This window comes from Hemiscyllium ocellatum, chromosome 25 (genome assembly GCF_020745735.1).
Source record: "Hemiscyllium ocellatum isolate sHemOce1 chromosome 25, sHemOce1.pat.X.cur, whole genome shotgun sequence".
Classification (NCBI taxonomy): Eukaryota; Metazoa; Chordata; class Chondrichthyes; order Orectolobiformes; family Hemiscylliidae; genus Hemiscyllium; species Hemiscyllium ocellatum.
The window spans coordinates 15,754,981-15,773,142 of NC_083425.1; the positions used below are offsets into that span (position 1 = coordinate 15,754,981).

General features: G+C 40.8%; 1 protein-coding gene across 1 annotated transcript in view; it reads left to right on the forward strand.

Moving 5' to 3' along the window:
* The first annotated feature begins 85 nt into the window (after nucleotides 1-85).
* cog1 (component of oligomeric golgi complex 1) overlaps nucleotides 86-18,162 on the forward strand; it is a 42,578-nt gene continuing 24,501 nt past the window's right edge. The window contains exons 1-6 of the mRNA XM_060844863.1: nucleotides 86-598; nucleotides 2,778-3,022; nucleotides 8,126-8,307; nucleotides 8,537-8,707; nucleotides 16,112-16,268; nucleotides 17,880-18,090. Of these exons, the coding sequence (XP_060700846.1) occupies nucleotides 281-598; nucleotides 2,778-3,022; nucleotides 8,126-8,307; nucleotides 8,537-8,707; nucleotides 16,112-16,268; nucleotides 17,880-18,090 (1,284 nt within the window). The 5' untranslated portion in view covers nucleotides 86-280. The remainder of the gene's footprint in view (nucleotides 599-2,777; nucleotides 3,023-8,125; nucleotides 8,308-8,536; nucleotides 8,708-16,111; nucleotides 16,269-17,879; nucleotides 18,091-18,162) is intronic.

The window sequence follows — 18,162 nt, forward strand, 5'->3', positions numbered from 1 at the left end:
GATCTGAATACGCATGCGTTCGCTCTCCCGGACTGACGCGCATGCGCTGGGGGTGTTTGGTGGTTTGCGCCGCCCTCCGGCGCTTGCGCAGTATTGCCCTCCGGGAGGGCCACGTCTGTTTACGGGTAGCGCTGCTCTGGAGGGACAGAGCCGCGGCTCGAGGTTTTCCAAGCGGTAGGCTCGACAGCTTGAGGCCTAGGTTTGGGCCTGGCGACGGCTCTTGGCGTAGGAGGGAGTGTGCCACCTTCACTTGTCCCCTGGGAGGGGTGAGGGAGGTACCATGGCGGTGGCCGCCAGGAACCTGCGGGTGAGCGACATCCAGGACCCCGGCTCCCTGTTCGAGCGCTACGGCACCGAGGAGATCCGGCAGGTGGAGCGGAGGGTCCGCGCTGAGATCGAGCACAAGAAGGAGGAGCTGCGCCAGATGGTGGGCGAGAGGTACCGCGACCTGATCGAGGCGGCCGACACCATCACCGACATGAGGCTGTGCTCCGAGAAGGTGGTCAGCTCGGTGCGGGACATGTACGAGTACTGCGCCCGCATCAAACCATCCGGGCCCGGCAGGGCACCTCCTGCTCTCCCAGCCAAGCGCAGTCAGGTGTGTGTGCCTCGCCTCGCCTCTGCACAGTACCCAGAGGAACAACCTCCACAACAGGGGACAAAGCTATTCCTGCAACAGTGCCAACACCTTCCAGCAGCTGGTTTCCCCTCGTTGGAGTTTAGGCCCTGGGGCTCTTTCCCCTCTTGCCTCAGCCCTGGCTGCAGAAATTAAGAGCTAAAGGCAAAACGCTGCGGAGGCTAGAAATCTGAAGTGAAGACAAACTGCTTTGCTGGTCCAGCTGCATCACTCAGAGGAGATGGGCAGAGTTCGTTTCAGGCTTTCAAAGTCAATACTTTGGGGACACAGTGTCAAGAGTAGGGCCCGATCGCTTTGGACTGCCAACAGGTCATATCTGGAATCAAAAGGGTTGTGAACTTTTGGAAATCCCTACCCCAGAGAGCTGATGGACTTTTGTTTATTAAGTATAATTTTAGATGCTTGGGGAGTTGAGAGGTAGGAAATAGAGTGGGAGAATGATAATGAGATCAAAAATAAAATAATTTTGTTGTAGGTTGGAGCAAGCTCAAGGATTTGTCAGGCTTACTCTTGCTACTATTTATTTTCTCCATGGTTTTGTTTATTTAAAAAAAAGTTATCTAAAACAGTGCTAAGCTTATAATTGTTTGTATGGGGTATAACATCAATACTTGCTATTAGTTGTCAGAGAAAGTAACTTAAACTAATTTCTTTGGCAATGCATCAGGTAGAGTCATTGAGATGTACAGCATGGAAACAGATGCTTCCATCCAACCTGTCCATGCCGACCAGATATCCCAACCCAAACTAGTCCCACCTGCCAGCACCCGGCCCATATCCCTCCAGTTGGGATATTTTGGAAAGTCAGTAAGACATATCAATGAGAGTGGAGTTCAGGGATATTTAGATTATTTATATAAAGAATGCTGACATAAATGACATAAATGCTTGAGAGTTAGTGTGAATTAGAATGTGGATAGCAGTCTTTGGCTGAGTTTGAATTTGTGGTAAATCATCCTGAAAGGTTTCACAAAGTTGATTTGAGTGATCTCACAAATATTGATGTGGATTTGAGCAGCTGCTATTGGCAGAGAAAAATGATGTTTCAAATGGAAAATGTTGACAGTACACAAGCTTGTATTTATATGACATCTCTAACGTAGAAAATTTCAAGCAATGTAATTTTTTAATAAATAGATTCTGTACTAAAAGTGTTAAGAATACACTTTGCTAAAGAAATGGAAATATTTATGAGCAGATTTCCATTGTATTGCTTAGGTAGGGGCTGAAGACAGAGACAACAATAGAAGATCGGAGAGAAGATCAAGGCATGTGTGGAACTGTCATCGAAGGAAGAGGTGTTGCCTGAAGAGCTAGAAAGTGTAAGAGTTTGAAAGTAGTGAGGCCATGGAAGCATTTAAACCTGGAAAGGCTACGCAGTAGCTGGGTTGAAGTTAATTTATGGGTTGAATGGAAAACTAACAAAGAAAGTTTTGAAATATTTGAGTCTAGAAACAATGGAGGCAAGGATGATGGTTTTAAAACCAGGTGGCATGAGCTTGCAGCAGAAATGCAGAAACATATTATGTACTTTTTATGGGAGCGATTATAATGGGGTCAGATGTTCGACTTCAACAAATGGGGGTGTTGACAGAACCAAATTGCAAAAGAGAGAGACCTAGAAGTAAACATCTAGTTAGGGAGCCATCTTGCATTGTATTCTATACGATTTGAAGTTTGCTTATGAATTAGGTCATCAATATTGCTTTCTTTGAGTTCATTAGTAAACCTTGTGGAAAGGATGGACTTCAGACCAAAGAGGTATGTGTCATGTCTGGAGGTATAAAGACCTGCGTCCATTTGATTGTATTTAATTGGAGAAAACTCTGGCAAATTAAAACTGATTTCATCATCATAATTAGTTCTGTTGAGGACAGCATATCTCTAGGACTGGGAAAGGAGGTAGAGCAGCGATAGCACCTTGAGACATAAGGAGTATCAAACTTTGATGAAATGTGATTGCAGGGGATGTTCTGATGGTGGATGAAATCTGGTTAAAAGCAAGAATAAGAAAAAGATCAGTCAACATTTCTAATGATAAAGGTCTTCTGATCCTGTCTGACTTGATCTTTAATCTATGTTACTGAGGTGTGAGCACCAGTGATGTAAAATACAGAGTGATTTTATATTTCTACTTCAGGCACAGCAACAATCTCAGGAGAAATTCTACAGTATGGCAGCACAGATCAAGCTCCTTCTAAATATGCCTGAAAAAATTTGGAGTGCGTTAGAATCATCGCAATATCTCCATGCTGCTCAAATGTATCTGCTGTGTTGCCACATCCATTGTATCCTTCATTTGGACTCCTCTGGTTCCTACTACAGTCCTGTCCTGGCCCGCTTTCCCATCCTTGTTCGACAAGTAGCAGCAGCAGGTCATTTCAGGTTAGTCATAAGTAACAATTTCTGTATCAATTTATGTTTAAAATCAATTTTGGTGACTTGAGTAAGAGTGCTTGTGGCTGAGCTTTACACATGGTTTCCAATTTTGGCTCGACACGAGTGAAATTGTTTCCCTTTATAGATTATCATGATTTTAAAATCAGGTTTGATAAATGAAAAAAGCTCATTATGGCATAACATAACAGAAGATAAGGGAATATTTAGAGGTATGACAGCAAGCTTTCCAGTTCCAACATTTCCCACAGGTGAACATTTAGTTCCAATGATCGTATTGAGAAATAGTGAGAAACTCTGAGCTTGAACTTCATTGATCAAGAGGCAGAGTTGCAGTCCTGGCATAAACAAAGCTTTCATAAAACAGGAGATGTGATTATTTGCTAGTATTTAATTTGTAGAGAAATGGAAATGTAGTTTTGTGTCTGGAATATATTTGTGAATACAAATTGAAGAACTACAAGCAAATCTGATGTAATTGAGCTCTTGTTATGATCTCAAAGGAGAGTGTTTGACTTTCAATTGTTAAACATGTCTTGAGTCACGACATTTTTTTTGGGTGGGGGGGAATGTGCTGAACCTACTTTTTGGTAATGAAGCTGGGCAAGTGGTAGATATGTCAGTGGGGGTGCATTACAGTTACTTTCACAGAAATTAATAAGATTTAAGCTAATTAGAGATAATGGTAAAGCTGGACCAGAAATGTTCCGAACTGGGGAAGGCCAGCTTTAGTATGCTAAGCCAGCACCTGGTCAGAGTGGATTGGGAGCAGCTATTTGAAGGAAATTCCACATCAGGTTAGTGGAAGTCATTCTGTAAAGTAATAGTTAGACTGCAGGATCAACATGTTCCCAAAAAGGTGAAGGGTGGGATCAATAACTTCAGAGGACCTTGGATGTCAGGGGATGTACAGGATTGGATAAGGAAGAAAAGGTTTATAAAAACAAATTACTGCGGATGCTGGAATCTGAAACCAAAAGAGAAAAGGCTGGAAAATCTCAGCAGGTCTGGCAGCATCTGTAAGGAGAGAATAGAGCTGACTTTTCGAGTCTAACTGACCCTTTGTCAAAGAAAAAATTTATGGCAGATATTGCAGGGTCGGTCTGCAATAGTTTTGGACGAGATGTATGCTTGGCTGCTGTGAGAGGTAAGGAAGGAGATTTCGGGGGCTCAGCCATTAATTTTCAAATCCTCCTGGGCCACAGGAGTGGTACCATTACTCAAGAAGAAATAAACCAGTAAACAATGAGGCCAGACCACTGGGTCTAACATCAGTGATAAGGGAGCTATTGGGGGGAAAATAGTTCTGAGAGACCGAATTAATCTCCAGTTGGAGATCATGATTTTGTCATTTTGGGTGATTTTTTTTCAAGAAAGAAATTGGGTGTGTAGTTGACAGTACTGTAGTTGACATGGTTCCATAGAATATCTATTCTGTAGAAAGAGGCTTTTTGGCTCTTGGATTCCACACTGACCACTCAGACCCAGTCCCTCCCACTGTCTCCCTGTAACTCTACATTTACAGTGGCTAATCCACCGAACCTTCACATCCCTGGAAAGTAGAGGGAAATTTAGCATGGCCAGTCGACCTAAACTGTACACCTTTAGACTCTGGGAGGAAATCAGAGAACCCAGAAGAAATCTATGTGTAGAGGGTGAGAATATGCAAATTTCGCACAGTCACTCAAGCTGAAATCGAACCTGGGTGTCTGGCACTGTGACGCTGCAGTGGCAATCATTAAGCCATTACTGTAGATGTTAGTAAGATTTCATAAGCAGGCTGGTTGGGGAACTAAGAGTCCATGGTGATTTTGGTAATTGAATTTAAAATTGATTTAGTGAAAGGAAGCAGAAGGTGGTAGTTGAAGGGTGTTTTTGTGTCTGTTCAGTGCAGGGTCTCTTGCATTTATGGTGTGTAAAAAATTAATGTTGTGGTGAAAGGCGAGGAGGAAAGCCTTAGATTACTTGATGATATAGATGGGCTAGTCAGATGGGCTAGTCAGATGGGCTAGTCAGATGGGCTAGTCAGATGGGCTAGTCAGATGGGCTAGTCAGATGGGCTAGTCAGATGGGCTAGTCAGATGGGCTAGTCAGATGGGCTAGTCAGATGGGCTGAACAGTGGCAAATGAGATTTAATGGTGGAAGATGTGAGATGATGCATTTTGGAAGGACTAACGAGGTAGGACAATGTACGTTTTATAAGATCTTTTTAAAGTACCAAGGATGAGAGGGATCTTGGTGTGCACGTCCATCGATTCTTGGGTCACAAGAGGACAGGTGGTAAAGAAAACATTGGTTTCCTAACCTTTATTAGTAAAGGTATTGAATACAAGAGCAAAGAGATTTGGTTGGAGCGACAGATAAACAGTTCGGCTACAACTGGAATAAAGTTCTGGTTGCTACACTAAAGGAAGGATATGATTGCACGTGAGCGCATGCAAAGGAGATCCTTGGCCTAAAGTGATTCAGCTATGAAGAAAGCATAGAGGGGTTGTTTTCCTTCAATTACACAAGGCTGAGGAGGGTACCTGGTTGAGGTACACAAAGTACTGAGGGGTGCAAATGGGGTGAAATATTTCCCTTTCGAGGGGTAAATAACAGGGGCCATATTTTAAAGGTAAGGAGCAGGAGGTTTGGAGGTGATTTGTTTTCATCAAGAAGTTATTGGGTATGTGGAACTTCCTGCCTAACAGAGTGGTAGTGGTATGTGCCATTAAGAAGTTTAAATCTATTTAAATAAATACTTGAAATAGCATTACACAGTAGGCTTTGGGCCAAATGTTAGACATGAAATTAGAATAGATAGATGCCTAATGTCTGGTGTGGACATGATGAGCCAAAGGGTTTTCTTCCTGCTGTAAAAACTCTGTGACTCAATGTCTCAAATATTGAGCTTTTTCTTTGATGGCTAACTTAAGTCACAGCGTCATTTTTCAGCTGGAATGATTTTATTTCAGACTCCTTATCAAACATTATCAAGCATTTAATATTTGCCACTGAAAAGAGCAGGTACTTTTGTGGACAGGTGTGCAATGTTATCATAGTTCTCAACTATTATTTAACATTAATTTTTCCACTGCTAATTTCTAAATATACTTGTAATATTTGTATACTTGTAATTGAAAACAATACAATACTACCTTTGCATATGTTGATCACACTAAAGGCCCTATACCATTTTGTTCCTCTTGGTGTTATTACCAACTACTCCGTCATGTGACACTTTTCCTGCCGACTGTCATAATTTTACATTAAAAAGTCATCAAGGTTTTTCCATCTCCTTGGTCATCCACATTTACTGAAGCATTATGCTTATTTGCCAACTCTACAAGAAATCAAGACTGTAAGACAGAGCCCAGCTGTAACCTGTTTGAGAAGATGTAGTGCTTTTCTCCATGCGATAGGATCTAGCGATTCTGAGCTCAGATTTGACTTTATATTGGTTCTGCTGAGTGATCGATGGGGTACCAGCCAGAGGTAGCAGTTTGGGATATTCCTTTTTGTATTACAGCCAAACGTCATGCTTGGTAAACTTGGTTACTGCATGGATGTCGGTCAGATATGCCAGATACTTTGCATGCTTTCAGGATGTTGGGAAACCTAGCCAACCTTGGATCTAAGATTTTACTTCTGATTTGAAAATGAACTAGCATAATGTTTTACAGCAGAATGTACAACTCTGGTTTATTCCTCTATGGTTCTCAGTTCCTCAGTAAAGAATTATTTATCTTGGTGGAAATGATCTGATTTATTGCTGGATTTTATAGTTGGGTGGAAGAAAAAACCTTTCAGCCACACTCAGTGAATAATTGTCCAGAAAGTTTTCTTTTCTTCAATTCTTTGGGTCCAGCTAGCCTCAAAACACTTGATTGAAAGTGCCAGGTATTTTTCTAAAGAACTAGCCTAAGCTTGAGGTTTGCTCCAAGTTTCCACAGAAATAGCTCTTAATCGGTGTGCCTGCACTCATTTCCTAGCCTTCTGACATTTTTGTTTAAGATTTCCCAGGCTTTTTTTCTTTCATGGAATGTGTGTGCTACTGGCAAGACTGCCATTTGATCGATTGCCTTTAAACAGTGTGACTTGCTCAATGATTTCAGAAGGCACTAGAGAATCAAACATGTGATTATGGCTCTGAAGTCACCTGTAGGCCAGACCAGGTGAGGATAGCAGATTTTCCTTCCTGAAAGAACATGAATGAATTAAATGAGTTTAAAGATGAGGGTTTCTGATTACCATTATTCTAGTTTTTATGATTCGAGAATTATTAATTGAAATCAAATTTCATCATTTGCCATGTTTATTCCGTGTCCCCCTATTATTAAGATGGGGCTATGGGTTACTAGTCCATTGGAAATACCATTACACCATCACCACCTCCTGAATGGAAAAATAACAGAATCCAGGAATATAGTTATACTGTAAATACTCAGTCTATATGCAACAATTATACTGGGGCTAACAGCTATAACTATTTGTTTTGATGCCAAATCATGGAATAAATTACTCCAATTGTACATAAATAACTTAAATTCTATCAGGTTCTTTGGATAAACAGAAGCATGCGTGTTCTCATTCTTAGATACTTTCTATTCACCCAGTTCTTGGAGGTTACAGTACATCTGGAGCAGACAGGGCTTGAATCTGGGGCCTCTTGGCCCAGACTTTGGGACACTTCCCTACTGTACCACAAGAGCCTACATTCTCATTGTTAGATATTTTCTAATCAGCCTGTTAGAGATGTTATTACACACCTCTGGAGCAGGTGGGATTTGAACCCCGGTCTCCTGACTCAGGTAGGGACATCACCTCTATGGTTAAAGTATTTGGGCTCTTGTGGCAACCTGTTCAGATGTGCTATGACACACCTCTGGAGCAGGTGGGATTTGAATCCAGGCTTACTACAGGTATTTACCTTTTACTGCTCTTAATTATTCAGCTCTTTGTCTTTATTGGGAGAATTAGATCTTGATTTTTTTCAACAAGTCATGAAGGTTGAAATATCTGCTTGAGGCCTGGCATTAATGATCTGTGAAATTAAAAAAAAAGTTGTGAAGTTTCTAAATATGTTTGATTTTATTTTCCCCCACCAGAGCATCTATTTTACAAGAGAGTAAAACACTCCTGAAGGGTCGAGCAATATCAGATCAAGCTATTGCAGAAGCTCTGTGTGCCATAATGCTACTGGAAGATAGTTCACCGCGCCAAGCTCTCGCTGATTTTCTTTTAGCTAGGAAATCAGCAATTCAGCAGTTACTTAACCAACCACACCATGGTGAGCACCAAGCTGAGACCTAATTTTTGGAGAAAAAGGAGGAAGTGCTTGAATCTAGTCTTTATAAAAGTTAAAATGGAAACCTGTAATGAAAATTAATTATACAGTAACCAGTTATTTGATTCTAATGCATTGAGGAGTCTGTTGTATCTCACTGGTGCGCTTAAGGATTCAAAAGCTAATTCATGTTTTGAAATGTGCCCAAGTGAATTTTTTCCAATGTCTTTAGGTGCTGGTATTAAAGCACAGGTATGCTCACTGGTTGAACTGTTAGCCACCACGTTGTATCAGGCTCAAGCTGTGTTTTATACGTCAACTGAAGGAAAGGTGCCAGACACCAAACTGACTTGTGGCCTTCTCTTCACTACTTTGGCATCCATCACAAGTGAGTCTCCAGCAGGTATGTATGGGTTTATTGATGTTGGCTGCTATTACGAGCTTGTAAAATGTTCACAAAAATTATTCCAGAACTTTTATATTTGTTGTCTTAATGAAAAGACAACTGTCATAAGTTAATGACAAATGAAATAAATTCTGGTTTGAGAGTGGTGAGCAGCATTCGCTGTTCGGCTTTATACTACACGACAACTCTTTACATGTTTAAATAATATTGAAGAGTGCTTCTTTTAATGGAAATTTCCCTCAATGTGTTTAGCTGTCTGGCCAAATAATGTGTATGAATGTTTTCCCAGTGAAGTAGACGTATATGTAACATTGAGTCGAATGAATTATACTGGCTGGATCATGTTCTAAGCTGAATTAGTTGATCTTGGCAGATTGGTAGATGTGAGGATGAAAGTGAGTTGTATTATTTGTCCTTGGAAAGAGAAATATGAATTTGATTGTAGCTCCTCATTACAATCTAACACTCTCTTTATGAAAAAGCGTGCCTGTGGATCATTGCTTAAGACAGGTGTCACAACTCAATGGAGTAGTGCATTGGAAGTCAAGGCCCATCAATTCTGGAATGTCCCAAATGTGAAAACTTGATTAAACCACAGATTTGCCTCATTTGGCATATCTCTAATTCTCTGTTTTTAACTAATGGCAGAAAAGCAACATGCTAACACAACTTAAGAAGTTAAACTCTCCCACTTTTTAAAAATAACACTGACATGCAGACTCACAAAGAGACAAGACAAATATTAAGGGTGGGAAACAATCAAGGAGAACCAGTTTGCTGGCTCCAATTTGGACCACGTGAATTGTTTTTTGCTTCTTTCTGTTAGTTCTCAGTAATTTGTTAATGAGATGAGATTGTTTGCACACTGATGCTGTCTTGCACTGTTTGAGAATTTGCCTCTTTCAGAAAGCTTGTCCCCTTTTCTTTCTTTCAATTGACAATTTGTATAGAGAACACTTACAGGGGGAATGGTGTGTGAGAACAGCTACTGAGAGATTATCTGTCACATCTCCACACAGGAAAGGGAGAGAAAGATTGTGGTGTTTTCTCTTTGCAGGCTAGATGATTCTGCTCTAATGTCCATGTAAAGGTTGTAACCACTATCCAGGAATGAATCACGTTGCTCAGTGTGCAATGACAAGTCAATTAAAACATCAAAGGACTGTCTCTGGGGAAAGACTACCCTAAATGAAAGAACACGCACAACTGATGCATCAAGTGTTCTTCTCATCTCGCCTCCTCCTCCTCCTCCTCCTCTTCCACCACCACTACTGCCCAACACTGCTTGAATAAGGCAACATTGATGGTGTAACTCTCAATGAGTTCCAATGAACTCATTTTAAAGACTGCACCAACTTCCAAGTTTCTCTTGATTTAAGGCAGTGCCTTTTACTTTATTTTTTAGTCTGCATGCCAATAAAATAAAATCATCTTTACATGGGTTGCATTCTGGCATTGTGCCTCTTGTAATCCACTTGTCTTGTTTCTGTCTCAATTTACATGAAAAAGTGATTGCTTCTATCCCTCGAATTCTAGTATCTCATGCAAAGTGAGGAAACTTCAGATTGAGTTTGTGCTCATGAGTACATCAGAATTTAGAAGTGTCTGCAGTATAATTTGAAACTGTGATCTTGCTACATTTTTAAAAAAAAACAGATCCAAGATGGCAGCAGTCTGAGTGGTCTGCTGTGCTGAGCTCTGTGCCATACCCCTGGGTAAGGTGAACGTTTATACACACACGCACCACACGCACTCACCCCCTTAGCAACTACCCAAGGGGGAAAATGTCTTAATTTAAACTTGCTGACTATTTGGAGTTGCTGAAATCGTGTGGGACACCATAAGGGCCAGGATGAAGTTGAATAAAGGAAAGGGGCCTAAAGGAGTTCAGGGGTGTCTGCAGCCAGTGCTGAAACTCCCGGGGCAGCCCCGTTAGATCCAACAGGACAGCGATTACTCTAGGTGTTTGCCAAACTTGAGAGTGGATTCGAGCAGCAGTTGAGCCACTATCTACCATGTTAAAAAAGCATGAATAGGAAATCCAGCTGCTGGATTGAAGAATGGAGGCACTGGAGGAGAGGACTGCGGCATTTGAGACCGTAGCAGAGGTCTGGAGAGGAAGAATCCAAACGTTGGAAGACTAGATTCGGGTCCTTCAGGATCAAGTTGATGACCTGGAAAATAAACAGAAAAGGAAAAACTAACGGATCGTGGGTTTCCCGGAAGGCGAGGACCGCGTCGGCATTTTGCAGGGGTGGCTCCCGAAGTTCCTGGAGTTAGAATTGGAGTTGGGCCTGGTTAAGCGTGGAGTGGGCCCATCGGATTGCAATGCACAGGTCCGGGCCGGACCCACGCCCCCGCATGGTCTAGTGCCGTTTGTGTATTATAAAGAAAAACAATTAATAATTGAAACAGCAAGAAGACTGGGAAGGAATTCACAAGCTTTCATGTACAAAGGCTCCAAGGTAATGCTTTTTTCAAGACTTTTCAGCAGTTCTAATTAAGAAGAGAAGGACATTTGATGATGTCAAGAAAAAATTAAGGGACCTGACATTCAATACTCCTTGATGTATCCGGCCGTGTTGCGTTTCGCCCAATGGGGGAACGATATATAACTTTGACTCTGCAGAAGAGGCTTTGTGAAGTCTTTGAATTGAAGGACTTGATTCGGGGTGGGAGAGGAGGGGGCATCGTTGTGGACAATGGTATTGGTTTTTTTATTGTCTCCTTTTTTTGTTAAACTTCTCTCTTACCTTTTTTGTAGTTATTGGTTTTCTATATACAGTTTTGTTGTAAAAAAATGTAAAATTTGAATTATTTTAGATATCGGTTGGTTGGGTATTATCGAGGGTTCTTTTTTTTTACTGTTGTCCTTTTGATTTTGTATTGGGGGTGGCTATATCTGTGGTTAAGGTGAGTTGGGTGGGCACCCATTGTTAGCTTTCAGAATTTAAGTAACAGGTTTTCTTCATTTGTGAATTGCCTGGGGCTAGGGCACGGCCTCAGCTAGAGGGAGTTAAGATGATAGTGAGGGGGAAGATCTCATGCGAATTTGGGATTATTTGGGTGTTTGCTTCAGTTAAATGTAATGCTTTATTTTAGTTGTAGTTGTTTTTATAGGAATGGTTGTTAGATCTCAGTGTTAATATCTTTGTCGCTCGCCACATCTCAGATCAGCTCCTTCCTCCTGGAAATAACAGTCTGCCCTAGATGACCACAGCTAGTGATTTGTTCAGATGATGCACCTGGAATATAAAGGGGAGCCATTCTCCTATTAAACCAAAGCGGATCTTATCAAACCTTAGGAAGGAAAGAGTGGACGTTGCCCTGCTGCATCTAACTGATAAGGAACATCTGAAACTGCAGCACCGGCGTTACGACAGTACTTTTCTCATCCTTCAGCCCTAAGAGTAGAGGAGTAGAGTACTGATAAGAAGGAACCTCCCTTTCCAGGTAACGGAGCAGATTAAGGATGAACATGGACAGTTTATCATTCTTAAAGCCCTAATACAAGGAGATGAGTATGGCGTTTTGAATGTATATTGTTTCTCAGCACACCCTCTTAAATTTCTAATCGCAGTGGCTAAATTAATGAATCTTGGGATATGCTGTACGATTATAGAAGATTTTAATCGCCTAATAGATCCAGAGATCGACAGGGTACCTGCGCCTGGCAGGTACACCCATGCATCCTAACATGGTGGACATGTGTGACGAGCCGGGACTAGTGGATGTGTGGAGGTACCTCCACCTTAATGGAAAAGACTTCATGTTCTATTCTAACCCATACAAGTTCCTTACACGAATTGACATGTTTTTTATGCCAACTGATGGTTTGGACAGAACATAGGTATATTCCCAATTTTGCATGCCAGTTTTGGATCATGCGCCAGTGTATATAGATGTTAAAATTGAGGGTAGTGGAATGGGTGCGCATCACTGGCACGTGGATCCATTTTTGTTAGGGGGGTAACAAATTTGTTGAGTATATTACAAGAGAGTTCAGGACCTTGTGGGATATCAACTCAGGTGAACCTAGTATTCTGGCCATATTTTGGGAGGCCACTACGGCTTACTTATGAGGCCTGATTGTTTCATATTCGGCGACTAGAAAGAGGTAGAGGGAGGAGCTGCAACGGATGCTGGAGGCCTGGCTGAAGATAGCTGAGAAAATATTATAATGGGCTGTCATTGGTTAAGCTGCAGCGGGTCACAGCTCTCCGAACTTCTTTCGACTCATTGCACACATGAGGCTAAAAAGAGAGGTCTCCTTTGCCAAACAAAGATTGTTTGAATTTGTAGATAAGCCTGGTAGATATTTGGCTTATTTGACTAGGAGGGAAAAAAGCTTCTCAATCTATTACATCTGTTAGGGAGAAGGCTGGTGCGATTACCTGTGAATTTAAGAAGATCAAAGTTAGGATTAGGGAATACTTTAGAGTTATATCGGTTGGAGGGGGTTGAACACGCTTTTGAATGCGCCTCTAATGATACAGGAAATGCAGGAAGCAATAAGGCACCAGGGCCAGATGGATTCCCAATTGAATTCTATAAGGAATTCATACACATGTTCATGGAGCCACTTCTTATTCTACTATTGTTATACACAGGATTGTCTGCTGCCCTCTCTTACGGAGGCTAATATCTCCCTTGTTTTAAAAAAGGGGAATGACCCCGAACAACGTGCTTCATACAGACTAATTTTGCTGTTGAATGTAGATTTTAAAATTCTATCCAAGATGCTAGCTATGAGGTTGGACATCGTCCTGCCCCATATTGTAAAAGGAGATCAGATGGGTTTTGGTAAGAGCTGCAGCTCCTCCAACAATATCAGGAGAATACTGAACACAGTACAGGTATGCCAGCAAAGATTGTTTCTGGGTTTGGTCTCCCTAGACACAGAAAAGGCGTTTGATTGGAAAGAATGGCCGTATCTATTTGAGGTCCTAGAGCGCTTTGTTTTGGGGGGAATCCTTTACCAGATGAGTAGCTGTACTATATAATGATCCTAAGGTAACAGTCATTACAAACGGTATTAAGCCAAATAACTTTTAATATTGGAAGAGATACTCGACTGGGGTGTCCTTTATCACCGCTGTTGTTTACCTTGGCGATTGAATCGTTAGCCGAAGCTATCGAGATGGAATCCTGCAATAGTAGCACCACAGGTGGGAATAGGGGAGCATAAGATCACCCTATATGCCGATGGCCAAAAATAAAAGGACACCAATCAGGAGAAGTCTGTTCCTTGACTGGTTCAAACAATTAATTCATGTGGTGGTTTCTTGGCTTACAGGATCAATTTTATAAAATTGGAAGCCATGTCGGTAGGGGGATTAGTGGAGGTGCCTAATCTGAAGGATGGAATGCAATTCCCGTTTAGATGGTTGTCAAAAGGTTTTTTTTGTATCTGGGAATTTTAATTATCCCCTTCTTCCACCAGCTGTATTAAGCTAACTGTGTAAAACTACCAGAGAGGAGAAAACAGGATTTGCAGCGGTGGGAGCAGTTAATCAGGGCCGAATACCCTGATTAAAATGAATGTTCTTCCTTGACTGCCACACCCCATGAAAATGTTCCTGTTGTTGTTACCGAGACAAGTGTTACCGAGGCTCAATGGTTGGCTAGCATCCTTTATTTCATGCCACAGACGTCCTCTAAATAATTCACTAAATTGCAGCTTTCGTAGGGTGGGGGGGATCTTCCGGATTTGAAGAAATACCAAATTAGTGCCCTGTTGGTGACTGAGTACAGGGTATTTTGGAGTCGATTTGGCTTGATGTTGAAGCCCGCAGTTGAGATGTCTTTTACTTAATTTATTAGTCATGGACGAGATGAAATCCGTGACGCAGCAGTGTAAAAGTCCAATTATTTTGAATGTAGTGAAAGCCTGGAGGATAATGAGGCAAGACGAGGGCAATTGGTCTAAGACTTGATGGGAGCCCAAGGGTTTAAACGTGGGGCAAAGGACTCCAGCCTTAAGGCGTGGGAGAATAAGGGAATCCTCTGTCTGGGAGACTTATTCAAGGGGGAAGTCCTCATGTCATTTACTTAAGTCAGAAATATGGATTGTCTAATAGGAACCTTTTTTGATATTTCCAGATAAGGAATTATATTCAGAGGAAGACCATGCTCCTTGTTCAGTGTTACACATCAGATGTGAAGGAAAAAAAAAGAGTGCTCCAGTGTACGGGTGCTCTTTCACTCAGTACTTTATATCATTTACAGAAAGGTTGCGCCCTGGGGGTCATGGAAGGACTGTGTTGGACATGGAGTGAAGAGTTAGGAGAGGATATTTCATTGGAGGTATGGGAAGACATCAGAGGGAATGTAAAGAAAATCTCAGTATGTAACAGAGCACAGGCCATGTAATTGAAAGTCTTACACAGGCCTCACATGGCGCAAGAGAGGAGTGTCACCGCAGTGTCCCAAACTAGTATAGGCACTCTCACACACTGCTCCTGGTTATGTTGTAAGATCCAGAGATACTGGAGTGCTATAGTAAGGGAGCTGAAGGACATCCTGGGGATTGAAATTAACGTGGATCTGCTAATTCTTCTTATGGAGTTGCCAGATTTGCCCCCTCTGGGGGAACACTGGAACAGATTGTGTAACGTTCTTACCCATTGTTCAAGAAAGAATTGTGCAAGAGTGAATTGGACGCAGAAAAAGGACCAGGTCTTATAGAGTGGCTTAGGCTGGTGATGGAGCATCTTCCCCAAGACGACTAACAAATATGGTGCACCACCAAACGGAACAGTTTTACAAGACATGGCAGCCCTTTGTAAATTATATTAAAGCTGTCTTATCAGCAATATTAATTAGGGCAGTGGCATAGCTGTGGGAATCAGTATGGGTGCCCATGGGGCCTGGAGGAAGAGACTGGGTGGAAAAAGAATACGGGTACTATAGATGGTGTGCCTGGCGACGGGAGCCTCAGTGAAGCTGTGATGAGTGAGACAGAATAAAGTAGTGAGATATTATTTAATTTTAAGTTATTTGAATTTAGTTTAAGTTAGTATTTATTTAATATGTTTGTAGTTTAGTTTAAGCCGATATGGTTGTTCTGGTAGAATAGTAAGTAGTTCATTAACAATAGTACAACAAAGCCATAACACAGTACTATCTTTTTTCTGTTTTAATGGTGTTTTTGCTACATAAATGTTTTGTGAAAGATGTTAAAGTTTTCAATAAAAATATTTATTAAAAAAAGCATTCTAGCAATAGCATTGGATTCTGTCATGTCAAAAGTCACTGCTGTGTGAGAGCAGTAGTCTTAAATGCAGTTTTCTGAGATCAAAGTCATTGCTCTTAGCTTCACTGGGCATTTGGAAATATTGGTGAGAATCTTTGGTTGTATTCACAGGCAATAAGACATAACTTTGTCTTTCACCTTTATAGATAAAGGAATCACCGTGTTGAAAGAAGAGATGAAATCCGAGATGTGGTTCAAATACTTACCACCGTCTATAGTGGATTTTCAGCCATCCCTGCGGACTCTTGCTCATCCAATAAATCATGACTACTTGAGAGACACACTTCAGCAATGGATCAGCATGTAAGCTAGTGAATTTTATTTGCATGTTATCGAACACTAAAGAGCAGAAAACTAGTAGGATTAGAAAAAAAACATTTGTATATTAATTGTAAATTAAAGTAAACGTAAAAGTAAATCGAAAGAGCACGTAGATTTTTTTCAATCTGAAAGTAAGGCTATTAGGATGTTTTTACTTTTTCCTATTTACTTCATTCCCATTTCCCCTTTTATGTGCTAGTTTCTCCAAGTGGAGGTAAACTATATTTGGTTCTGAATATGATCCAAGATTGAACTGCATTTATTTATGAAAGGAAATTGGCGTTTAGCTCATTTCACTGGATTGATATGACACACATATGGAGTACATTCAAATTGAAAACTGAGACTTTTCTCCCCTCAAGGTCCATTTGATGCACACAATATTGTCCTTTTATCTAACTTGACCCGATGACATCTGACACATAATATGAAGTGTATTGCCATTGAAACAAACTCATGTAAACTAAAGCTGTTGTAAGAGAGAAATGTACACAGCATGAAAGTTGATTGGATAATTTTATTTACAGATACACTTTGTTACAATCTGACACTAGTAATTAATGACCTGCTTAGCTGGTTCTTGCTATCTGCTTTCGCACACATCTTGGATAAGAACCTTACTTTAATTATTACAAATTTCTGTGACATTGGTGTTATATGTAAATATAAACTGGTGTATGTACAAGTTGATAATGGAATGGTAAGGAGTTTAGAATTTTGCTGCACAGAGCAATCTTAGTTCAAGCTTTTGCATTATGATAGTCAATATAGAAAAATGTTGCCATTCACTGATGTTAAGTTCTTCTACAGAAGATAAAGGACAATAAAACAGTACTTTCTAAAAAAAATCATGTTGAAATTAACTTGAAGAAAAATCAAATTTGTTACATTTGCCCATATCAAATTACAAATGAAATTGCTGTAACAATGAGAAAGTACGTAAAGTTGCCATAGCTCTAAACCAAAGGACTTCTAAGTGGCAGGTGAGTGGTGATGATTTAACCTGAAGGTTGCCACACCTCAGGCAAGGGGAGAGCTTGAAAAAGTGAGACTTTCATAGTATCCTCAGCAGGTATTGCAATTAAACCGGTGTGCTGGAGTCACTCTATGTTGCAAACCAGTAGTCCCTCAAACTGAGCGAACCAACCCCATGACATACAAACGCACTCAAATAATCAACATTACAGACAATGCACATGCATTATGTATTTTATAGTCCAAGAAATATGCCATGCATATCTTCAATTTCTTAGTTTTGTTACATTCATTTCAATATTTTGTTGTTTTCTGCAAGGTTTTTTCCTACGAAAACAACGTTTAAACAAACATTGACTGTGATGAAATGGTGTACAAAATGTCTTGTGTGGGTAAGCAAATTTATAAATTGCAAAGACACAGCAAACCAGAGTGGAGGATATCAGTATTGCAGTTTCAAATGCCAGTTGTTAACAGAATTACATAAATTAAGATCATGCAAACAGAAGGTAGATTTTAGAAACAAAATGTTTGTTCTATATGCTATGGTTAATAATATTTATGTGCAATTAACTTTCTAAGCCTGATCTAAACTTTCATTTTTTTTAATGTATAAAGGTGTAAGGATGATATAAAGATGGGAATTGGGAACCTTCTGATCTATGTGAAAAGTCTAAAGGGTCTTGCTGGAATTCGCGATGCAGTGTGGGAACTTCTAACTAGTGAATCAATAAGTCAGAACTGGGAAACTGTGTGCTACCGGCTATTGGAGAAGCCTTTCTCCTTCTGGGATGACTTCCTTCAGCAGCTGTTCCTTGACAGGTTACAGGTAGGTAATATTCAAGATGTCTCCTATCAAATGCAAGCTATCGTTGTGCTTTTTAGGGGTTTAGGTTCTTTC